The sequence below is a fragment of the Alligator mississippiensis genome, chromosome 1 (genome assembly GCF_030867095.1).
Source record: "Alligator mississippiensis isolate rAllMis1 chromosome 1, rAllMis1, whole genome shotgun sequence".
NCBI classification, from domain to species: domain Eukaryota; kingdom Metazoa; phylum Chordata; order Crocodylia; family Alligatoridae; genus Alligator; species Alligator mississippiensis.
The window spans coordinates 115490393-115516204 of NC_081824.1; the positions used below are offsets into that span (position 1 = coordinate 115490393).

Sequence of the window (25812 nt, forward strand, 5' to 3'; positions counted from 1 at the left end):
CTCCAAGTACAGCACAAGAACTGAAGGAGTATCTGCAAGCTGCTAAGGAAGCTTACAAGAAGTAGGTTGACCAAGGTTGCCAGGCCACTTCTGTATTCTCACTAGGGACCAAACCTGCTGTTGACTGAGAATATCCCACTGGTCCATCCATTGACTAAGCTGGTTCCTTTCCACACTACCAAACAGCTCAACTCCATGACTTAATCTCTGGATTCCCAGATATCATGAAGGTCTACCCATATTTCAAGTGTTCATTACAAAACTAGATGTAGCAAACCCCTTCCCAGAGAGAAGCACAGTCCAGGGGCACAATAAGCATGTGGTTCCTCTAGGCAAAGAAGGGGTAAAACTTAAAACTTTATAGGCTAGGAGAGATAAGGCCCAGTAGCCTGGTCTGGGATACACGTGGAATGTGTTCATTCCTCTTACCTAGAGATGTGTACCTGGCACATCCATAAAAGCCAGGCCCAAGGGCCCTTGGAAGGCATCCATAGTGAGAAAGAACACTGTTAAAAGAAAATCTGGGCCATCAGCAGCACCACCTGGTCTCAAAGTGGCACTAGCTGCAAAGGTTAAGCTCATTGCCTGCAAGATAGGCTACAGATAGTATAAGTGCAAGCTATTCATTTGGGTTTTTGCTGCTTGGTGCCTCACACTCCACAGGTGCTCCAACCTTAGACCCTGATGCCTTGTTCCTGCCTTGCCCTGGCCTTGGATCCCAGTACCTCACTCCCAACTTACCCTACTGTGTGTTCTGAACTCCCCAGTTCCTGACCTCTAGCTTGGCCTAGACCACAAACATGGACATCACTACACATTAGGAACATAACACTGGGTGCATCTACACATGCAGTTAAGGTGAAGCGATAACTGTGGAGCACTCTAAGCTGGAGTACACTGCTCCTGGGTGCAACATCTACACATATGCCTAGGACAGCTGCCAGGGTGAGGCTCACAGGGCCAGCCCCAGGCTCCAGGTGGTGGCATCATGTGGCAGAGGGGCTGGCTGGAGTACAAGAGTGTTGAAAGTGCAGAACTGTGTGGCTAAGCGGCAGCCAGGAGTTTGGCTCCTGCCCAATCACTGTCTACATGTGTGTTTCAGTACAATAAATTTCCTTACCGTAAGATAATACTGTCCCCAATAGTACTATTTTACAGCAGAATTTGTTTATTGCGCCCTAATACCAGTACATGTAGATGGTGACACTTTACTGTAGAGTTGACTAATTAGCTCCGCAGTAAAGTGTACATGTAGATGCAGCCACTGACTCCTTGGTTATTCCCCAGAGGCTCAAGTACTTGTTTAACCCCATATTCCTCAAGACTGTTTATGCCCAATCCTGACAACACCTGAGACTTTTCCGTTCAATACGACAGTTATGCTGGGGTGATTAAGAAATCCTATGATATTAAAAAGCCAGGGGGCAGCTGCTGGCAGGGCGATCTCAGTGAGAGCTCCTTCAGTTTGATGCTCATTATTCTCAAGTTTGGAATGCCCTCAATTTAGCGTGAAATCAAAAGTCTACTCAATTTGAAATCTGAAATATTGGTTTGTTTATCATTTGAAAGCTTCCAGCTGCTCTCAAGAGGCAAGGTAGGACTAGATGTAGGCATAAGCTGTGCAACTTTTAAATAATAGCAGAGCACCTAGGCCCCAATTCTACAAACTCTCCCTCCATCAAGAGGGAAATTCAGCCCAGGTATTTAAAACAAAACAAAACAAAAAACCCCACTACCATACATAGTTTCCAAGCTAAATAGGAACATAACATTTACATTTCATCCTCCCATCATCCAAGATTGGTCACTGCTGACCACTCCCTATTTGTTAGGAAGGCTCTGGAGATTTCAAGCACTGGCAGCAATGGGAGTACGTAATCTTGTTTGGCTCAAGAAAACTCAATAACTTAGAAATTAGTTATTTTATTTAAAAGAGCATTGTGTTTACAGCTTTGCTATTTCAACATTTTAGTTCCTCAGTTAAGAAGTTTTGAAAGTTTTTTCTTTAAAAAAATTATAATAAAACGTAGTAAAACTGGAGTGACAGAGGGTCCAGAAACAGTCCATGGCAGGTATAAATTTAACATTGTGAAACACATGCTTTTTACAAGGTGCCTAATATATCTTCAGCGTACAGTGCAAAGAAGAGTTGAACAGGGTGACCTCTCTCAGTTATTTATAAATTCAAGCAGTCCACAGAAGGACTGTTGAAGAGAAAGGCATTTGGTGTTTAATGTCAAATGATTGCTTCTTCAGTTGTGTAGTTGTATCGCAGCTAAAAATAAACCAAATCACTATTTATTATGCGAAGATGCACCTTAGCACCACTAGAATTGTTTGATACCATGTTAAGCCCACTTGGTCTCAGCATTAGGTTAGCCACAAATGTAAGAGCTAGTCCAATAATATTTCTGGCTGTGTTTCACTGCCCAACAGATGAGCTCTTTCTTCATTTGTATCAGGAGGATTTTGCAGGTTAGACCTGTTTATTGGGCAGGGAAGAAGAGAAGGAAGGAGAGAAAAATAGAAGCATGTTAAAATGGTTCCTTTAAAAGGTAAAAAATAAATAAATAAATAACCCACATACACAACAAAGTTTGGTCTGTGCCACAAGAAATATTTGAAATTATTTCACAACTAAGCTAGTTTTGAAAAAAGAGCACAACTGAAATCCTGATTTTTCTTAATGGGACAAAATAAAACCTGATTTGAAAAATGGAAGACAATAATAAGAGTTTCACAGTACCTCTTTCTTTGCGAAGTCTCAAGAATATAGAATATTCCAATTCCTAGTCCCTTTAAGAAAACAGCCATCAGTTATTAAAACTTTAATTAATGTAATATGTTTCTACACTCACAGCAGAGAAAACCAGCAAAAATACTTGATCACTTACACTCAGTAATGGCCATCCTCCCTGTATGGTTGCAGCCCATTCAAAACCCAGCTTGTCATTGAGGAATCCACCAAGTGTTGGTCCTACAAAAGACCTGAACATATCAAAAGGAAAAAAATATGAATACTTCATAAAAAATAATATTAAAAGCACTGCAGTTATTTTTCATCAATAGCTAAAACACGATTATCAGATATCTAGCTTGTTTACTGCCGAGACATCCCCTGGCAGACATCAGAAGTGATGCATCAGCACAAAAGGTGTTTAAATAGAGGTTCTTCCCTTGGAAACTCAACACCTAAACAGAGATGATGTCATGTTTCATTGAGAGAGTTACTGTACATAAGGGTTTACCTTTGAGTTGGATCTTCTGGATTTCTGCATCCGTAGAGTCCCACCAAATTCACTGGCACTCTAGAAGCTGTCAGGGCCTGCACTAAGACCTCAGTACAGGAGCTGGTTCTTAGGTTTATGTCAGTCACCATCTTAGAATCTACTCCAATCTGACTTCCATCCATAATGGTCTACTAAAGTTCCTCTTGCTGATATCCCCAGTGCCTCATCCCCTTGACAAGACAGCTTCCTTTGATAGTAGGCCATGCTTTTCTAGAAATCATGGCTTCCCTTGCCTTCTGAAAGCCTACCCTTTCCTGGTTCACCCCTAATCATTCCTTCAACATTTCTTTTGAAAGAGCCTCCTCATCTCTAACCCTACATTTTTGTGAAGTTTGCATACAACTCTACTCTCAAACCCTATTCTTTAGTTCTGGTAATTCATCTAGAAACCCAATTCAGCCACCATTTACCCCTTTACACCATACCGAACTCCTTCTGCCTCAACTTAAATCTCAACCAATATCTCTGATGTGTCTCTTCTTTGACAGTTAAGCGTCCTCCTCCCTTCCTCCTTTTCTAAACACACACCACCAAGGACAACCAGAGCATCCTGGCCATCACTTAGTACTCTTAACTTCAGCATCAACTTTGATTCCTACCTCATCCCTTGCCATCACAGGACATACTACAAAAATCTCGTAGAGATTTTTTGAACGCCTGTGAGGTATAGCCTTTCCTGTCTAGACAAGTCTTGTCCAGACTCTCATTATCTCAGTTAACGCAACATATTTTGCCTTTGGTCTTCACAAATAGTCTTTCCCTGCTCAAAGACATTTAGAAAGCTGCCACAAAAGCCACTTTCCTAGCCTAACATCTACCCTATCACCATTTTGTTTGTATCCCTTCACTGGCTTCCTCATTCCCTTTGCAAATAAGGAATGCCCTTCATGCTTATCCATTATTATTTGTTTGGTACCATAAGTCAACTCCTGCCTCTGATCAGCCCATACCAGCAGCTATTTACTAGACTTTTCCATAGAGCAAAGGAGCTTTCCCCCATGGTGGCCCCACAAACATTCAAACTACACCTCACACTTCGTTATTATCCTTCAAGTGCCTCAACTGTTTTATCTCCCTGACACACACCCTAGACAACAGTTAGTCTACTGGTATGTTGCAACCATTGCCTACCATACACATATTGTCTCAGTTTCTTTGTACTCCCCTGTCTGTTTATATTCATCTGCTATATCTTGTACCTTGATGATAAGCTATTGGAAACAGGTATTACATTTTTGTTCTGTGTTAGAACACCACTGTGCACAGCAGAATGCTAGCGCATAGGCAGAGCTCCTAATACACCAAGGTATTACAAATAGCATCCTACTGCGTGAGAACAAGAAATGCATGATAAACACAGAGAGAGAGAGAGAGAGAGAGAGAGAGAGAGAGAGAGAGAGAGAGAGAGAACTCAGTGTTATTTCACTGTTAAAGCTTGGAGAGGCATAAAACATCCTGCTTGTATTAAATTGAGGCCGAGGGGCTCCAATCAAGGTGCTGACAGACTGTACCACAGAAACAAGATAGATCAGGTGGAAAGAGAAAGAGAGTCTGGGGTGGGAAGGAGGGTGATGGCACTGAGTGATACTTATCATGAGTCTTGCCAGCAGGTACTACACCTGATCTGAGCCTTCAAGAGGCCGATACTACATATGGCACAGTACCAACAGTAAATCCAGGAGTTAGAAAATATTTGCAAAAGGGTTATGAGGTTGCTTTTAGCAACGAACTATATGGACATGTCTGTCCGTAACTGCTATGGATTTCACTTTGTGGCCCTAAAGGTGTCAAGTCCTCTCTTCAACATATGTCACCTAAAGATGCAGTACAACAGCAACGGTAGTGCCAATAAAAAGTGGCTGCTGCCAGCAGGCATGCGATTGCAATTGTGACTACAGTGGTGACCAGAAGTCACCACAGGCCTATGCACTCGGCACTTGGCTATGTCCCTATGCTACTATAAATGTGCATCTAGAAACAGTAGTGGTTTGCTCAGGGGCAATGCAGTACTTCGTTTATTATGACCCACACTGACCAGAACAGTCAGCATCCCAGTCACTATGGGAGAAGTGTTTGCACGCATGTCCTTTCATCCTGTGAGGTGCCATTGCTGATGAATTGGGTAGGCTATAACTCTGGAAACTGCTGCCCAAACCTAGTATTAACAACAGGACAAATGTATGCAGGTTGGGCATGGCCCTGGCAGTGGTAACCTCATTTTCCTCCAGCTTCTAGTTACTCGGTGGTTGCATCCCAGTGAGGAACTCTGTGTTTGGGCTTCCCAAGCTGCCCAAAATATACCTATTAAATAGCATTTAAAGATAACCCTCCAATAATGAGATTCTATGGATGTGTCTACACGTGTAGTTATGTGTGCCTAAATTTAATGCACCTTTGCTTAAGGTACATGAAGGCAATATAGGCGCATGTCTACATGTGGACCCGCTATTGTGCATTAAGGCACATTAAATTTAGGAACAAATAGCTACGTTGAATTAGTGCATGTCCAGATGTGCTAATGCACATTAACACAGTGTATATCCATTGACGCACACAGTGTTACTGCGCATTACCACATCTACATGCACGCTAATGAGACTTAGCTATTCGTGCCTAAATTTGATACCTGCTTGATGCAAGTATCAAATTTAGGCTCACGTAGCCTTAAATTGCCATTTTTAAGGCGCATTAAGGGCGTGCATGTGTAGACACATGCCCTTAATGTGCCTTAAAAATGGTGGTTTTAGGCTAAACTTGCTTAAAAGAGATATGCATAGACGTGCCTTACATATGGAAAATAATAAGGAACTCTGAATTTTTCATGTACAAAATCTAATATGGGGGGGGGGGGTGCCTTAAACTTAAAAGTCATCTTGGATTTGGGTAAATATGGTATTCAGAATCCCCTTGACTGAGAAATGACTCAAGTCAGACCATGACTACTGGCAGCACTTTGGTGTCTTTGGTTCAAAGTCTTGTTACCAAAGTGTCCGAGGGAAAGATTTAGGTGTTTTTCTTTAGTCGCCATTTAAAGGCCAGCAATAGTATTATAAGATGGAAAAAGCATAACACTACTAGCATATAGAGAGTAACTGCATACCTACCCTAGTGACCACACTGCACTGAAGAGCCCCGATACCAGTCCTAACAAACTTAACCCTTCTTCAAATCCATTCTCACTGCAGAAAGATAGACACAGGTTATTTGCAGGAAGTGCAATCAATTGCCTTTTAAATGCTGAATTGTATAGGTGTATTATTCCAATAGGAAAATACAAGGGTACCCATTACAGCAGACAGAAGCCCCTTCACATCCTGGAGCCATGCCTATAAGGCTCCTTGCACCATCTCCCAGAAGAAGATAAGGCAGCGCTACCTCTAGGGCTTCAGAAGTGATATTCTCAGCAATAGTGTTGCCTCCTTTGACCGTATGATATTTGATTACCCATGTCATACCTAGCTTTGCGATGAGGCACATAGGACAGCAGAAACAGATGGGCTGGCAGTGAAATGGACTTTAAAAGTGAGGGGGGCCCTTTGTGCCCCTTTGCCTGGATACTGAACCAGGAGGATCTCAGTCTACTATGATATTGGCATGTGAGACTGCACTGTATGTAATCTTGATTCCTGTTGGTAGAATTATTGGTGCACTGTTACCTAGAGAGCCAATGGTATTTGTTGGCCATTATCCTTCTTATGGATATGAACTAGTCATACAAGTATTGCGCCTTGCTATGAGAGTCAGATGGAACTCAGTGATGTTACCAAATTCCTTTAAAAATGGGTTATATTTTTAGAACTGCTTTTGAGATTCAGGGCCTCCCCTGGCATTCAAGTAATTTATTTCAAAACACCACACAAACACATTTGACAGTGTGACTTGTGTACTTCTGAAAGTGTTACCAAATAAGACAGCTGGTAACCATTCCCTTTGAGAAGTGTTAAATTTGCAGAGCTTCCCCATAACAGTAACAGTGAAAGGTGTGGGAGATGGGAATACTTACTATGCACAGCTGATTACTTCAGGGAATAGTGGGATACCAGTCATCCCAAGCGAAAAGCCAATCAAAACCAGCATAAGAACAAACATCCAGAGTTGACTGTCAAATAAGCATTTAAAAGTGATTTAGTAAATTAAAACTGTTTACTTTCCCTCTTCCCCCAGATAAAAGTCCTAGTTCAATTATTTAGGACTCCCAAAATAGTCATCTATTATTATTTCCTGACAAAGCCATCTGTATGTTGTATGCAAGAAAATATGGTAAGAAGAGTAATTCAGAGAAACAAAGCAAGCAAAGTGTACCTTTCAATGTGCAAGACAGGAGCAGGTCCTAACAGGAAATAGCACACGGCTGTCAGTAAGCCACCAAAGACCATTAGCCATTTCCTTAGGTGCTGAGAGGAAAAAAAGCAAAAAACGCTTAAAAATGGCAAATTTAAGTTACCTCGTATGCAAATATAGATTATAAATAATAGATTTATATTAAATCTATCTATCTATCATCTACATACACTCTGGCAACTGAAAAAAAGTAAGCGAGATAGGCAGGTATATCACCTACAGGCATTTATACACATACATTTTCATGCCTGGACATGATGGAGATCTGGCACATCGGAGCAGACTCAAATAATCGAGCTCTGCATGTGAGCTGACATGCATGGCACCATGTCGCTTGCAATTGTATAAATGGTGAAATGCACACCAGCACGCAGAAAATGGCAGTAGCATGCTTTTGAACTAAAACACATAGAAGATGTTTTAGTTCAAAAAGCTCACTGCCCCCTTTTTCTGTATGCTGACTCACGTTTCACCACTTACACAACTGCAAGTGACACAGTGCCAGGCGCTTTTCATAGTGCCCAGCGCTGCAATGCTTGCATGTGTAAAATTGCCCCTGATGGCTACCATGCCATTATAATAATTTTTTTTGGAGCTAGGTCTTAGTTGGAAATATTTCTTTTTGCAGAAACTTTCCTGCTCCTCTCCCAAAAGAAGCTAGATTTAGAATAATTTTCCTGGACACAGTGAATATTCTTTCCTTGTCACAATACAGTAAAGGTCATTATAAGCTTAATACATGCCAGTTAGCTGTAGTTATGGTACCACAATATTGCCTCTTTCAAGTATAAGATGCTGCAGTTGTTATAGTTACCAGATGAGATTTTAGAATTTGCTACCTCAATCCCACCTCCCCTCCCGCCACCTCCCCCCCCTCAAAAGAGTTTATTACAGAAGTAGTTTGTGGGGAAAGACTGGGACTCCATAAATGTTTTGCCAGTGCTGAATCTATCAATTTCTGTGCCAGTGACCTCTACCCAATCAAGTATTGTTGGACAGGGGGTTTCGCTGGGAGCCTTTGAGGTGGAATACCAGGAAATTGAAGGCATCTTAAGCTTGATACAGGAAGCCTGTGTTCTACCAACAAAATGATGTGGCTCCAAAGCCTGCGTGCAATGGTGAGGTTTACCGAAATGACATTCAAGGCTCTCACTCTCACGACTTGCTTTCTGCCACAGAGGTGACAATATACATCTTGAGCTTATGAAGCCTGTTCTTTTGTCCTTGGGAACTACTATTTAGGTGGCTAGTTGTTTAGTAGGAAAGTACTGCATATGCACTTCTGGCAAAGACTACCTTGCAAGCTGTGAAGCACTATGTATGTGGTATAAATCCAAGCAACAAACAATGACACTCACCGGCATTTTATCACTTAAGACCCCAAGTAATGGTGAAGACAAGGAGTAGGATAGTGCCAAGCCAAGGAACACTAATCCCACATAGCCAGCTGGTAATTTGAACTGTAAAAACATCATAGAGTGTTAAAGTATTCCACAAGAACCACATTTTAGTTTAACTGGCAGAAATCACTGTGGTAAGTCTAGCATTTGTTTACTTCTGCCCAAATTATGTTTTCCAGTAATGTGATATCAGCTCCAAGCCACATTCTCCCCTTCAGCTTCTACCACTCCAAAGACAAACACAGTTCAAGATTTGCCTCTGGCCCATTACGCTGCCAGCTCTAACTCTCACATGTGTGAAATCTCTATTACTGAGGCTGGTATTTAAGTGGTGCCAGAATTATATCTGATATTCAGTTTTGCTGTTAGTTAATGATACATGACAAAAGTTCATCACTTCCAACCAAGTAGATGTTACAGCATTGCTTGCTTTTGATATATTCCTTTTAGATTCTAAAACGGCACGCATTTTCAAGAGAGGAACTGAAAGGGACCTCCAGGTAGCAGGGACCCTAAATCTTACCCTTTCCAATCCAGGATTAAAATCCCCATTTTAAAAACCAGGTAGAGTAGATTTTGAATAAGATCTCCAGCCCTAACCAGCACTCTACAAAGTATTCTGAGGCATTCCATTTTGCATGGAATACATTCATTCAGACAGAGGGCATGAGAGCAAGAATGACACTGCTCAGCCTGATGGTGGGGGTACTACTGGAAGCAACCTCTTAATCTAGCTCTACTAAATATTTATTGATCTCATTCCACTCTTCTTGAATGGGGGAGAGACTGACAACACACCAACCAAGAATATACCATAGCATGGTGGTCAAGGAATTATGTATGGAGGCAAATTGCAGGTTCAAAATTCCTCAGGAAGAAGAACAAATTGAACCTGATCACCTTCATGCTAGGTGAGCGTGTGGCCACTGTGCTACTGAAACAAAGGGGAACAAATAGCAGAAGCCTCTCCACCAAAAGCAGTTTTGTAATTTTGGCCCTGGAAGTTCTCTCTCCAGACATAAATATTAGCATTTGTCATTAAATAGTACAAAAACTGAGTTGTCAAGTCAATATGTATCCAACACACTAACACAGACTTTAATTTCAAACACCTCAGACACAAAAAAATGTTTCTGTATGTTAGGGAAGTTAAAATCTGTTAACACGTGGATTTTGTTGTTTGTTTTGCAACACCTTAAGCCATTCGTCTTGCTAAAAATGAATATGGATCCAAAAAGCATCAGTTTCATTAAATCACAGATACAGGAGTTACTCCTTTTGTCTGATAGATAAAGTACATGAGTACAACAATTGCTTGCTGTGTGAAAGTTAGTTTGATTTGCTCACATAACTGAAAGCTTAGTAAACTGGAAAAAGCACATTTAAGGGAACCTAGGACCCTATATTCATAGGTGTCAGCTGCCTGTGATGTCAAGTCAGTAATATAGGACAACCCTAAATAGTGAGTTACCCATATAGTATGAAGCTAAGTGAATACTTACACAGTAAGGCTGTGAACATGTTTGGTTGCTAATTCAATTTGGAGGAGATTCGGCCAGATTTGGTGGCTGAATCTCTACATCTGAATCAAATCAGGAGACCCATTAATTTCTCCAAACCAAATAGAAAGCCTCTGATTAGATTTGGAGAGATTCGATGATTTGGCTATAGACACAGCTTTATATGTTTTTTCCACGTACCTCGCATGACTTGTGAATGCTGAGATGGTGGGGGGATGGAGCGTCCTACAGGAGTGCAGGGGGGTCCCCAGCGCGCTCGGCAGTGGATCTGGAAGTGGACCAGAAGCACTTCCAGTCCACTTCTGGGTTCACTGTGGAGCACGAGGGGGATCCCCCCCCCCCATGACTGGTGCCTCCTGGGTCTGGGGAGGCACCCGGGGTCACCCTGTGGCCAATCACTGAGCTGGAGGGCTCAGGGGGAGCCACCACCAAGCACACAGGGGTCCCCCCCACGCTCCTGTGGGATGCTCCATCTGTCCCATCACTGCAGCATTCATTAAGCCACGCCTGGTACTTTGAGGTATGTAGAAAAAACATTTAAAGCTCTGTCTATGGCCGAATCACTGATTCTCCATATCAGAATCAAATCTTCAGATTCAGATTCAGCCAAATCAAATTGGGACAGTGATCCGAATCAATTAATTGAACTACTGTCCCCCATCCGAATCCTGCCGAATCCAAATCCAAACTGAATATGGCTCGCTTCGCACACCCCCATTATGCAGTAGGAGCAGTGAATATATTAGGACATTTAATCTGAATATCATAAAATCAAATACTTCAAGTTTGTCAAGTCATTAATCAATTTCATCTTGCACATTAAGATGACTCACCTTCTCCGAAACAAACAGTGACATTGTGGGATCCAGAAAACCCAAGCATCCACTTAATGAAAATATAGCAAGACACAGAAGTACAACTTTTGGCAGAAGAATAAGCTTCCAGAATGAGTCCTTGCTAGGGGCTGAATCTGTCTCAAGAGAAGAAAATAAAGAATATTTTTTTGGTAGTTCAAATTATTGGAGATACTCATGACCCATTTTCTTTCTTCCCAGATTTAATGAACTTGCCCTCCCACTCTGATAAAAGTTGATATTTCAGAAACAAATGGAGGCAAAAAAAAGAAAAATCTTTGAGGGTCATTTCTGCATAGAATGTCAAGATCAGGGGTTTCCAGCCAGCCAGGGAAACTGGACATATTAACAAAAGTCCAGGCTTACTTTTTCCTACCTGAATCTCTAATATTGCAACACTTAAACGTGTGTGCAGTTTCACTGGGCTCAGTGAGACAATGTTCAGTGTGACTACTGCTTACAGGCACCAACAATATCACTGGTTCAGTAAACTTCCAGGTCACAGAAACCCAAAGCTGAATACAACATAATCTGTACTGTGTTCAAAATATGGACATCATCTGAAGACAGACAAACTGTCAAAGTGTTACTAACCACAGTAAGCAGGATACAAAAGCAAGCACTTCCGTTCAGGAACTTTCTACAGAGCCTTAGAACATTTAGTCATAGTTAACTTACCGCCCACCATTATGCAATAATGAAAGCGTCATTAGTGTCATGCCCTGGCAATGTGGAGATTACCTTTTTTCAATACCAGACTGTTATTGTTACATAAAACTACTGTCAAGCAACATTTCATCATAAAACTGGGCCATCTGAGACTTGATCTAATGAAACTGATTCACAGACTCTAAAGTCCTGGGCCTCAAAATGCAGCAAATTCTTGTTCATGTATTGCAGCACCCAAGAACCTCTCATTCCCTTAACGCAGGTCTGATTTTTCCAGGTTTTGTTACTCATGTGCTATCTACGGTATATATTTCTTAATTACAACAACAACATGCTTCAGAGTAGCCTTGCTGATACTGAGCAAAGCCAACCAATCATTTACACACGCTAAAGCTAAGACACATGATGCTGAGAAAGTGCATTTTCATACAAGAGCACTACTGTTTGCATACAAGACACAAAAAGTTAGATTCATTTCAAGTCACCTACATCCATTATTTTCAGTTACATCAAACAAGTGCCTGATCCTGCTCTATTGAAGTCAGCTGGATTTTTGCCACTAACTTGATCAGGCTGTAGGGATAGAAAATGTCTTTAATTTCCTGTCTTAAGCTTGAATCGCTGACCCAAGGAGGAAGAGAGGCCTACCGTATTTTGGTAAGATGTACATGTTCAGAGGCACCAGGATCAGCACTACACATCCTAGCACTATGAAAGGGATTTCATAGCCAAAGGACTGATACAAAAACCCCCCTAGAGGTGGGCCAAGCACCAGTCCAAGCCCTGAAAAAATTTCAAGGCTCCCCTAAAAAGAGTGGGGAAAGAAAAAGGAGAACAAGTGTCAGTTTGTGGTTTGTTGAAGAATTCAGACACAACAGTGATGAGGAAAACTATTTCTAACAGGAGTAATTCAATGTGGTTAGCATGGTTAGAGGGAAAACAGATTCTTAGTCACTGGAGTAAAATCACAGCTAGCAACAAGAGACTTAAAGGCCAGGAAGCAAAGGGAACACGAACATTCTCTGAAAAAAGCTATTTGAGCCTCTTAGCTTGCACTGTAGCCCAAATGTGGTTCTTGCTTTCAGTCTTAGCCACTTCGCTGCCTAACAGGCCTGGTTCCTGTAGTACCGCACACCCACAGTGCTATCCTCTTTACCTAGTACATCTATTTGAGAGCCAAGAGTGAAATAACTAAATTTTCTGAATACAAATTTTCTGAATAAAATGGCATCAGAATCTCAGAGAGAAGCATGAAGCATGCTCTGATTTGCCAAACTAGCTCTTACAAGTTGCCCAAAAGGTTTCTATAGAATTGTTCAGCTCATCCCCTGCACATATCCAACTACTGTAAATTTAAGATGATCCCCCCCCCCAATGATTAGATTCTATACATGGAAAATGTATACATTTGTTATAATTTTCCACATATAGAATCTAATTATGGGAGGGTCATCTTTAATTCATCCCTCCCACTGCTGCAGAGGAACAAACAGTGAGTGTGCAGGTGGTATGGGGAGGTCAGGCAGCTTACCTCCTCTGCTTATGCCTACCCCCCTGCCACCCCACCCCTTAACTTGGGGACAGGAGGAGCCTCCAGACCTCTTTCCCCCTCTGCTCCTCCTGTCCCCAAGAAAGGGCTGGAGCCAGAGCCGCAGCAGCTGCCAGGCCCCACACCACCCCTGTATGCAACTCTAAGATGAGGGACTTAACTGTAGAGAAAATCTTCATCTTAGAATTGAGTAAATACAGAAAGTCTAAGTTACAACACAGATACATTTGGCCCATTAAATTATAGAGACAGAATAATATGGTTACTCCCATGGGAGCAGAACAAGATCAAAATGATAGTAACCTACATAGACCTGGTCTCCTCTGGTTACAATATGTTAGTCACAATTTCTTAGACAAAGATACTACCAAGGAAAATAAGACAATATGTATTTGCAAGTTGTAGATGATGTATACAATGTACACAAGAAGCTGTAATTGATATTGCTATACTAGCAGAGTGAAAGCAGAGGTACTCTACTGGGACAGCTATCCCTATATAGGAAGGAGAATAACTATTTTAAATGTATATATTACTGTATTAAAGAATAAATATTAGATAATATTAAAAAGGCACCTTTTAATGATAAAACAACCTCTAAATTAGGATTTTTACCAGCATAACAATATTGGCTTTAAAAAAAAATACACACATCAGGACAGATGCAGGGCAGAAGTGCGGGAAGGGTGCAGACATGCCCCCCAGCCAGTATGGCTGTCCCTGGCTGATCCGGGTGCTCCTTTCCCACTCTAGTTGCGAGTTGTGGCTGCACAGGGTGCCAGGCTCGGTAGGCTACAGCAACAACAATGAGCAAGTTCCTTCTTCCACCACCTGCTCCATGCCTGCCCCTCCCACACAAGTATCCCCCAGTGACTGGGAGCAGGGTGTAGAAGGAGGAACTGCTGTCCCTGGCTGATACAGGCACAGGGGGAGCCCCAAGCCACTCCTAACCAACTCCTGCCTTGTGCTACAGGAAGCAGCCATAAAAGGAGCTTAACTCAGCTGGGGACAGCAGCAGCAGCAGCGCAGTTTCTCTTCCCAGCTCCTGGTCCTGGCCAACAAAGGATAATGGGGGCAGAGGGACAGGTGTGGAAAGGAAAAAACTGTATGCAACTACCACTGTCCCTGGCTAAGCCCAATACACCATGCAGCAACTCCCCACAGACCCTGGCTGGAGTAGGGCAGCAATAGGAACAGCCACCGCCCCGCCCCATACCCCAAGGTCAGCTGGGGATAGCTGCAGCAGTGTTTGCTAAGGCAGTTCCCCCACCTGTGTGTGGCTGTTTCCTCCTGATTGTCCCCTGCTGACCTAGGGGCTCCAGTGAAGCCTCACTCCCATCCCCTTGTAGTCTAAGGGGCAATATGCCTCACCCACTTTAGGAAATCCTGGATCCACCCACAATGTATCCTTTGCCAAAGTTATATTGGCAACTTAAGTGGAGACTTGGGTCACTAAGTTTCCACTTCGTCTCTTTTGAGCTAACTCCAAGGTTGGGCTTTTGTTTTGTTATTTGGGTTTTTTCTTTGGTTGGGTTTTTTGGTTTTTTGGTTTTTAAGATGAGGGCAGTATTTGTGTGCTTAGAAGTGAGGAGTACAGTGTTATATCAGAATATAGAGGGATATCAGTTTTCTTTTTCTAAGATAGAAATTTGATTTTTTTCTTTTTTTTTTTAAATTAAGCTTATTTGGCTTTCCTAAAAATAAATAATCTAATCATTTTTTAGTTTACTATTGAATTCAGACTGCAAGGTGAAATCCTACTCCAGGTCTCTAGCCATATTCACTTTGACATCCCTTGTCCCATTGATGTTGGCTTGCTTTTAAAGCAAGATACTTTGTATCTTCTACAGCTGCAACTGACCAACAGTATAGGTAATCTGTATCAGTCCCATGAGAACCCATGTGGTCTAAAGAAAACATCCCTACCCCATTCCACCCCTCCCCTCCTCCCCCTCAAAAAGAGGAGGAGGAGGCTTAGTTCCCTACTAGTTAAAGTACAAGATGGAAAACAAGACAAACTATTTTCTCCAGTCATTTACTTCAGTTTTTATCAACAGATTCATGTGGTTGCCTTAAAAAAAAAACTATTTCAGTTTCTTTCCGATAATATTCTATTCAGGTTTGAAGAAGGCCATTAGCGCAACATATTATATTATATATGAAAAACAGATTAATCTATACAACTCCTAAGAGTTTTTGCTTTCCTGGCTCTTCCTAATATTCTTGTGTTACTAAATTAGTTCAAACTTGCATCGTTATTGTTCTACACCCAGACCTGCATGATTTTTATTGCACTGGTCTCATAACTAGTCCTTCATATATATTGTTTTGTTTAAGATAGATAAGCTTGTAGACAATTTACACCAGGGTGGATTGGTTTAAATCCAAGTGAAAAGCAGAAAATCTTGATTTAATTTTTTAATTTTATTTTGCATTTGCGCTTTAATCTATATAATTACTGTTGTGAACATAGTTTCCTCTTGGCTACCCAAAGTAGCAAATTATACTTCCATTTTCAATTTTAAATGCCCTAAAGCAGTGTTTTAGGGTCATAATTAACTAAAATAAGTAAAAAAGTGTGTAACGGATAAGAAAAAAAACCCAAAATATTTTAAATGTTAAACTAATTTAGCAAAATACAACTCTAATGAGTAAAGTGAGCTAGTTGTCTTTGGTTACCATCTCTTTCAAGATTTCAGAAGTAGTAGATCTCATCCCCTTGCATCTGATTTTTATTTATAGATTGAGGAGGAAGAAGAGTCGTTTTGTCTTTCCAACCCCTGTCCATTTATTTATTTATTTATTTATTTATTTTATCAGTAGTGAAACTGAACTGACTGAATTAACAGAAATTAAAAATGTTCTCTCTGCACTTGAAGAGGATATCCCTGTAGAAGCTTGGCACTAGAATATACTCTGATTCTAGGGATTAGCCAGTGATTTCCATCAATTCACTAGTCCAACTTGCTTTAAAAGTTTAGCAGTAAGCACTCAGTGCTTGAATTTTTTAAAAATTATTTCAATAGATTCTGTTAAAGCCTCTACTTACATTGGGGTAACAATTTCAAAACAGGTTTGTTAAAATTGCTATTTATATAAATAAAACAGTAACAAAATAGGTTTTTATCCATCCTGCTTATACTGACTGCAAGTATGATTACACATTGCTCTGATTATTTGATATAATTTGCTATGATGTCCAGTTTTGTACATACCAGTACCGTAGCTATGTTATTAGGAAAAGCATTTGCAAGGATAGAAAATGATGCCGTCATTGCTGCAGCAAAACCTATTGCGTCCACTGCTCTAACCAAAAAACACAAACCAATGAATACTGGTCCATCAGGCACTTTGTCCAGCATGCTGAAAGAGTAAACAAAAGAATCCTTAAAACATGACTCTTCAATATCTGTGGCAGCATGGTCTAGTGGCTGTAGCACACAATTACAAGTGAATCAGAGAGAGTTATAGGCCTTTTATTGCTTCAGTCTAGGCAAGTCACTCAACCTCTCTCAAGTGTTCTTGCTTGCTTTTTCCTCCTTGCCACCACCAAAAAGAGAATGGGTATGTGAAGAAGGATATCCTTCTTTCCTCCGTATGAAAAAATTCCAGGACTTTCTTCTGTCGCTCCTTTTAGTATTGCCAAACATCATTGTCACGAAACTGACTCAATTTGACTGCTTTAAACATGCATAATATGAACTAGGACCCTTTTTTAAGAGGTGGCTTGCAGGCAAAATGTAATAGGCCATACAGCTGTCAGGCAAATCTTCTCATTTGCAATGGACTTTTCCCAAAAAGCCTTCCTATTTGGTAAGGCTGGCAAGCTGTAATTTTTACTACCATACATAACCAGGTATTTTTTTCTCCAACAAATATGACATTTACTTGCATTTATATTACCTTCCTTCCAAGAATGAAGTGACCTTTTTAACCCCACAAAACTAGGAACATTTTCTTCAAAGCCACAAAAAAACAAAGGCACAGGGAAGTTAAGTTACCCACTCAAGATTAAAAATACTTCTTAAGATTTTCCAGCTCTTAGTTTTGTTTTAAACCAGATCTATTTTTTCATGCAAGTCAAATACACGAGAATGTTCATGCTAGATGGAAGAGACAAAGGAAAAAAAATGACTCACCCAAATAGAATAGTAACACACCCTGACATAAACATCCCAGTCACAAACATGAATTTTGCTCCAATCTGTACAAGCTGAAATTGAAAAAACAATTAGTTACATGTACTTATTGCCTCTTCAATAAAGTTTGAAAAGTCATTGATGTAGTTGAGAAAATGCATGAAAAAATTACAAACTGGAGAATGTGACTGTCAGTAACTGGCTCACTAGCACATCTAAGAAAAATCTAAATGGTCCAACAAGAATAGCACCCTAAGAAACCTTTGCTTCTTACTAAATGGCTATGTGATTTAGCCTAGTTTTCACCATGGCAACTCCCTGGTGCTTTCAACTGTCACAGTGCTGCATGCATTTCTAAAGGTGATATAAGAGTGACACACCCCTGCACATACAGGCTTGCCAATGGCAAGGTATCTTGGTGGTAATAAACTTGATGAACAGCTATTTTAACCAGCTTCCCCCTTCATCAGATATCTAGCAAACTACTGATTAAGAAGTCTAATCTAAAACAACTGAGCAGATACCACAAACTGCAAAAGCCCCAGATAACAGTAAATGCAGGCTCTGTGCCAAGTTGTTATCCAGAGGTGACAAGGGGACAGAAAAGAGCTTCTCCTAGAAGCCGGCTTAAAAAATAACTAACTACTGCCTTTGAAGTAGAAAGCTGTAAAGCAGTGGGTAGTAGGACATGCGCAAATTAATGCACTTCCTTTCTCCCATTTCTCAGTACTGCTAGACTGCCAAGATAGCACAATCTGCATTCATAACATAGCCTACCAACTGGAAAATGGATGGTGTTAGGCATGGCCCAGGGCTAAGTCTGGCAAACAACCCTAGTGGGCTTCAAATTCCATTCTGAATCCTCTCAATGCAAACACACATTCCTTTTTGTTTGTTTGTTTGTTTTTGAGAAATGGCCCTGATACTGCAGCAAATTTTACTGAAGCCAGAATTCTGCTATGGACTATCCACATCTCTCTTATTAACACTGAATTGTGCCTTTCTCACCAGAGCAATTCTCAGCTATAACGCAACCCCAACAGACAATTTATACCTAGGAAAAGGAGGAAAACACTTGCAGCTATTATCAAATGCCCAAAAACTGTGTCCAAACAAAGCTGGCTGTGATGCAATCTCCTGGCTTAGAAAAAATATGAAGATGCCAACAGGTGTGGGCAGAAAGTAAGCAGGTACAATTAATAAGTACCAAGTGAAGCAAGGCAAACCCACTGTAGAAGACAGAAGTGGCAAAAATGTCTTCTTCCTCCAAAGATCATTGGTTTGTTCTAAATACCTTTTTTATATAAAGAAGCTTTCCTGTTGGAGTTAGGCATTACAGCTGCCTATACACATGCTCAGGGGTGGAGGGGGTGTTTTAATTAGAATGGTTCCCAGAGAATCACAGTAATTAAAACACCTCACCATCAAATATATTAAGCCCCCGTGGGTTTAAAAATGGCTGCAGGAAGCTTTAGCTAAACTTCATTCTATGAAATATTGATAAAGCACCCCAGCAGCCATTTTTAAGCATGCTGGGGCTTATACAGATGATGGGGAGGCCACACTAGAGCATTCTAATTAGAACACAGACCAGCACATGTATGGGCAGCCTACAGGTTTAACATTGCTCTCCTTCAAAAAAATAACACAGTAGTTTAAAAAAACCCAGCAGGGTGGGGGCCCTGAGGTGGTCTGTGCACCCAATTAAAAATTTGAGGTAAAAGCCTTTTTTTCTTTTTAAAGGTAAGGACTCGTCAACAGTTTGGGGCAGGGGGAGGGGTTGCCTTGAAACATTACAATTCTAACACCAATCACACTGGCTATACAAAATCTAGTAACTGTAAATAAAGAAAGCTTAAGGAGATGGGAGAGTTTTGAAAGGATTGTGGAAGTGTTTCACAAGAACTCAAGTATGATTTGCCTGTTGTTTTGGTAGTCCTATAGCAAGAGGACAGCTTTGATCACAGCATTTCTGGAGTCTACTCTGCTTGTGTTTTTGACTCCTTCCTTTCCTTGGAGGTCAGCCTGCAAGAACCTTGTTTTGTTTTTTTAAAGCCATAACAAAGCAAATAAACAACCCCCTCCTCAAAAAATCCTAGCATTCAGACCTTCATTTTTAACCCTCTTTGGCTGGTTGTTCAGCCAGATAACAATGCTTTTTATTAAGACAGTTTACTGCAGTCTGAGGGGCAACTGCTGATGGTCATCACAGTGCTGGGCTTCCTCCCCGTTTCTGTCTGAACCGTTGATGCCAATATGAACAATGAAAATTACAGGAAGAGGCTCCCTGGCCATAATTGCTAGAGGACAGAGAGAATACATCAGAAAGCCTATGTCAACTTTCCAAGCCACTGAACAGCTATCTTTTTTTTTTTTTTATCACAGAAATGGGTTTTTGTCAGTTTGAGCTCTTTGCAAGTTTGTTAGGAACTATTCTATAAAGACAGAACTAAAACACTTTAAATATACTTACATACTTTCCTAATATTAAAGAAGTCAAGAAATTGAATAAAGCAAAGCATCCAAAAATCAGTCCAACAACTGTGTTACTGGCACCCTTCTTCAATGCCTGTAAAAGGAAATATTGCGACAGCCAGAATTAGAACAAAGGACAACAACAAAAGTGCTGCTCACAAAGCAAAACATTACTACTAAGTTAAATCACTTCTACATCATTTTCATTCTTCTTTACATTGAACAGATCACAAAGAAATTTCTTAAAGAAAAAAGTAACAGTAAGGAAGCACACAGAAATAACAGTAACAGTGGCAGTTCTAAACCACTGTGTTGTCCCCCCCACACCCTCTTGTGCCCCTCCTACCCCTAGTTTGTCAGGAGGCAAGACTTTACAGATGGCAGAACTCATTCAGTAAATATGTATACAGATGGCAAGCATATAGATGTCACCTGATCTCACTACCCCTTCTGCAAGGCAGCAGCACAATAAAGTCTTCTGTCTTCACAGTATCAATCCCTTGTCTCCATATCCCAAGATATCATAAAGTGCATTCTGCCACAGGTATGAAAATGTGTATTGGGCAAAAAGAAGATAAAGTGGCCCCACAGAAGTTATCTGGAAAAAGAGAATATGCTTTTCTTTCCCATGGGAGTTGCACTAATAAGCATGCACAGAGGGTACAGGAAAGAAATCCAGGGCAGATCCAGTGCTGACAGAGATAGGAAATGCTGGCTTATACATCCTAGTGTCTCTACAACATTTGGGAACCATTTTTGAAGCACAAGGCATCTGGATGGGAACAACATGCTGCCAACATTTAGGGAGAAAATCCTTAGCTCTCTTTACCCCATATAGCAGTGAGTTGGCTAGCAGACATTAAGAGATTTACTCTGCAGCAGCAGTAGCAACAAGAATTCTGTGCCATCTGAACATCACATGAAAGCTGACAGATGAGCAAAGAGAGGGAAAAACTATTATCGAGAAGGGAACACACCAGAACAGAACTCCAATGTTATCCCCAGGGCTAGGTACAGACATTCAAAATGTCCAAGACAGAACTGATCCAAGTTCCATGGTTTTCTCTAAGCAGTGTAGTTTAGATTGGTAGTGACCAGAATACATATTTGCCTTTTGGTGTGGGGGGCAAATCTTAGACCAGGTTCTGCCATTTTTAAAACAGTCTGTGTGTTTCAAACTTCTATTATGGGTATAGACTGATTTCTGATAATTGATAACAGTAAAAATGTACGGTCTGTACTTGGACCAGGTCTGCAAAACCTGCTATGTAACCTCCAGCAAAATGCTTTTGGCCTGTCTATTTTTCCATTACCATTCCCCTCCCACCAATTTCTCAGCTTTACCTTTAGAGGCAGCATGCTGTTTGGGCCAGGTATCCTTTTTCACCATGCATTTGTACACTGTGGGCATGTCTACACATGCACTTTAACGTTCAGTAACCTATTTTACTGTGCGTTAAAGTGTCACGTAAAAAAAAAAAATGTGATTATGCTAGCATGCAGTAAAATAGGCTACCACACATTAAGTGTTATTTAAAAACCAGGCACATTCATTTCTGCACGTTAAGGTAGCCAAATGCTCATTTCTTTAGTAACTCAGGCCTTTTACATATGTGCTCCAGAACTGTGTGGGAGGAGGGGTGCCTATGCCTTACTCATGTATAGACACTCTCACATTGGAGATACTAAATTTAATACATCTTAATGCAGCTTAAAAAGTGCCTTAATGTACATGTAGATGTACCATCTGGCACAGCTCACATTGCACTGGTGATGCTGCAACACAAATGTAGTTAGTCTTCTTTTCTTAAGAATTTAAAAGCTACATCAAATGCAAATAATTGTACAGCTTGCCAAGTTGAATACTCATTTACCTCTCTTGGAAAAAAGGGTCCCAGGATTGAATAGCATATCATTGAACTGAAGTTAATAGACGCTGTTGCTATAATTGTGAATAGCTGCTCTCTGGTAAGCCTGCCGGACTCTTTGCTGAGCACTTCCGGCCCCCCATTCTCTTAAAATAAAATGTTTGCATTAGAAGATCATAAACACAGGTAAAATTTGCAAGATGCGTATGGGAAGCATGGAGAAGCAAAAAAGCATACAACCATGCAAAACACATAAAAAAAAAACATTACCCACTGTGACCTTGAAATTAATAATCCAAGGATTTAAAAGATAAAGTTACTTTACAGTTCTGCCATTTAGAGTTCTAAAGCTATGATTCTCTTGATGTCAATTATACAATTTTACACATTAAGGCCAGCTTCAATCCTCCAAATTGCATCCACAGAAGCCCTTTGGCTTCACTAGGGCTCTACAGGAGCCCATAGCTTTCTATACACAGAGCATCTTCCAAAAAAATCACCCTTGAACATTATTCACTCATGAAACCCCATTGAGATTAACAGGCTTATTTGGAGGAATAAGAATTTTCCACATAAATACTTGTTAAACAGGATCACAGACCATTAGCCAACATCCAAACATTTGTAACGTGTGCGCAGATATACTATATATGCATCTGTGTAATATATATTTTACACACACATGTGTTAGAATTTGGACATTGGGTAATGGACTATGACCCTGTAGTATTTATGTGGGAAATTCTTATTCCCTCAACATGTACACACGTACACACACCTGCGTGTATTTCCCCCCCCCCCGTTACATTTTGTTAAACAAGCTGTAACAGAAAGCTCCTCATCCCTTACACACACTTTGATGTTTTCCACCACAATCAGTTCACAAACATACATTCAAAGAACAGGTAGAGATCATCAGCCCGTCTGCTCCTCAAACAGTGTTTTCAGTATGTACTGGTTCATGGAGAATTAGTGCCTCCTGACTCTAGGGGGGCACCAGCAGCCAATCGCCCAGCCTGGAAGCACCAGTGGCAAAACTGGAAGTGCTGCTGGCGCTTCTTGGGGGGGCACCCACCAGCGAGGGCCAATCTCAGGGGAGGCATGTGCCTCCCCCATTCCCCCCCCATGCATCACCTACATCCTGGTTGCATTGAAGACCTGCGCCAAGCTATTGATGATGCCTTGCAAAGGATATCAAATCAAAAAATGCTGCTTTAGTCTTATTTCTTTATAGGTTGTATATAGCTTCTGTCATTGGGTTGCTGCATTCCATATCAATAAATAAATAAATAAATGCATTGCTTTTAACTTCACTGTTGCTTTTTGCTCAACCTCTGGATTCCTAGAGCAGTGTTTCTCAACCCGTGGATCATGATCCAAAAGTAGGTTGCAAGAATGTATGAAAGGGTTCAAACTAACTTTAAAAACGGATTCTCCTTTACAAGAGAAAAAAAAAAAAGGGGGGGGGGGAACGGGACCGTGGCTCTTCCCTTGCAGGTTGGCAGAGTTGCAGCCTGCAAGGGGCTGCTTGGGGCTCCCCATACCCCACACAGCCACCCCTTGCCCCACACACTGGGGGGATTGGGACCTAAGGGCAGGGGGCAGAGGATCAGGAGTGAGGGGCACATTGGAACTGACCATCAATGTTTACTAATGGGTCCTGGTACAAAAAAGGTTGAGAACTGCTGTTTCAAAGCAAAAGGCTAGACTGCTGCTACAACTTAAAGAATTATGGACCTCCTTGACTTCCCAAAGCAGCCTTGAAATTTCTCCTTCTAGAGACAACTTCATACCAGAAAAATCAATAAAGCCATGAAAATACAGTGTTTCCCTTCCTTCAAGGTGAATTACAGTCCCTGCTCAACAAGGGCAGCCTCACCCCAGACTGGGAAGAGGGTCTTTTAGGCTGTGTCTGACAAGTCAGGTTTTCAGGGAGTCACAAAAGCCACTCAAATCCATCCCTTTACACTCTTTAGCAGACCAGCAACCCCCTTCTGTACAACTTCAGTGTAGCTTTCACACAAAGAACAAAGCCAGCTGGGCACAGCACCCTACGACCACAGAATCATAGAAAATGAGGGTTGAAAGGGACATCAGCAGGTCATCTAGTGCAGTGTTTCTCAACCAGTGGGACATGTTCCACTGGTGGGACTCGAAGGTTGTGTAGGCGGGACTTCAATTCATTGCTCGATTGAAAAATAGATCAGATATTCAAATAGATGAATCAACAGATTCAAATAAATGATTCAAATAGATATTTATTGATTCAACTAGATGAATCAACAGACATTTCAAGCAGTGCAAATTTTGTGGGGTTTTGTTTTTGTCATGGTGGGACCAGGGGTTTCTGAGAAAATGGTTGGTGGGATGTAAGGTGCAAAAGGTTGAGAAGCACCGATCTAGTGAGTCCAGATCCCTGCTCAAAGCAGGACCATGCCCAACTAGATCATCCCAGCCAAACCTCTGTCTATCCCGGGCTCAAAAACCTCCAAGGATGGAGAGTTCACAACCTGTCTAGGCAACCTGTTCCAGTGCTTTTCTACCCTCCTAGTGAGAAAATTCTTTCCTAATATCTAACCCAAACCTTTCCATGCTGCAATGCAAGACCGCTGCTCCTCCTTCAGTCATCTGCCACTACTGAGAGAGTACCACAGGCAAGGCATAGGGAGGGCACAGGGGGGCACATGCCCCTCCCGAGAGCGCTGGTGCCACCAGACAGCAAGCGCGCCAGCTGGTAGGGGGGCACGGAGAGTGCCAGTGCCCTGAAACTGGCCACCAGCTGGTTGCTGGGGGAGCCCTGCCCCCGGTGGCGGACTGGCTGCTGGGGGGTGCCCCCCCCAGACTGGAGAGGCCCCAGTCACCCATGAAATGTACGAAAGAGTCCTAACAAACTTTAAAAATTGATTCTTTTACAGAAAGAAAAACCATGGACCACCATGTCTTTTGCCTTGAGGGGTTTCAGCCTGCAAGGAGCTGCTCGCCCCCGACCCTGGCATATACCCCCCCCCCCTTGCCCTACAGCCCAGCAAGAAGCCAGCGCGGGAAGGCCGGGAGCGGAGACAGCGCAGGGAGGCGGGCAGCAAGGGGACCGCAGCGCAGCGCAGCATTGGGGCGGCGGGGCTGGGAGCAGCGAGCCAAGGACGCAGGATATTGCCCAAGAGGCAGCGAGTTGCCCAAGAGGCAGCGGAGAGCGCGAGGGGGAGCCCGCCGCCACCAGCCGCCTCCCCCCGCTCCCACCTGGGGGCACCGCCTCGCGGCTGCCCATCCCCGCGGGCCCCGCTCGCCGCCTCTCTGGAGGGAGCCCGGGCGTCGCTCGGCCGCTTCTTATCCTCGCTCCGTGCCGCGGAGGCGGAGTCCGGGAGCGGCTCCCAGCGCTGCAGGGAGCATGCTCTGCTCCTGCCGGCCGCTCCCGGGGCTGTGCGGGGCCCCTCTGCCCCCGAGGGCTGGCTGCCAGCCCGCGCTCCCCCCCTTCCCGGCCTGCGAGGCGCTGCGCTGTCACGTGCCCCGCTCCTTCACTCGAGGGGGAGCAGAGATGGGGCTTCTTCCCCCCCCTTCAGTTTGTTTCCTTTTCTCCAGTCCAGTTTTAGAGCCTGGCAGAGACCTGCTGGGCCTTACCGTCCTGGCAGTGGCGGTAATCAAACTACATGGCTGCAGTCGAGGCGCTGGCTAGGCTGCCTGGCTCTGTTAGTCTTCAGCGAGCCACACAG

General features: G+C 42.3%; 1 protein-coding gene across 1 annotated transcript; it reads right to left on the bottom strand.

Moving 5' to 3' along the window:
* Positions 1-1907: 1907 nt before the first annotated feature.
* Positions 1908-25543, bottom strand: SLC18B1 (solute carrier family 18 member B1). Its single transcript, XM_006270534.4, has 14 exons — positions 25343-25543; positions 22112-22251; positions 20236-20331; positions 17763-17836; positions 16839-16986; positions 12723-12879; positions 11385-11521; positions 8990-9091; positions 7593-7684; positions 7294-7389; positions 6395-6469; positions 2895-2988; positions 2747-2796; positions 1908-2482 (listed from the first exon to the last, which is right to left on the bottom strand). Exons 1-14 carry the CDS (start codon positions 25368-25370, stop codon positions 2395-2397), a joined length of 1377 nt encoding a protein of 458 aa, XP_006270596.1. The 5' UTR covers positions 25371-25543; the 3' UTR covers positions 1908-2394.
* Positions 25544-25812: the final 269 nt, after the last annotated feature.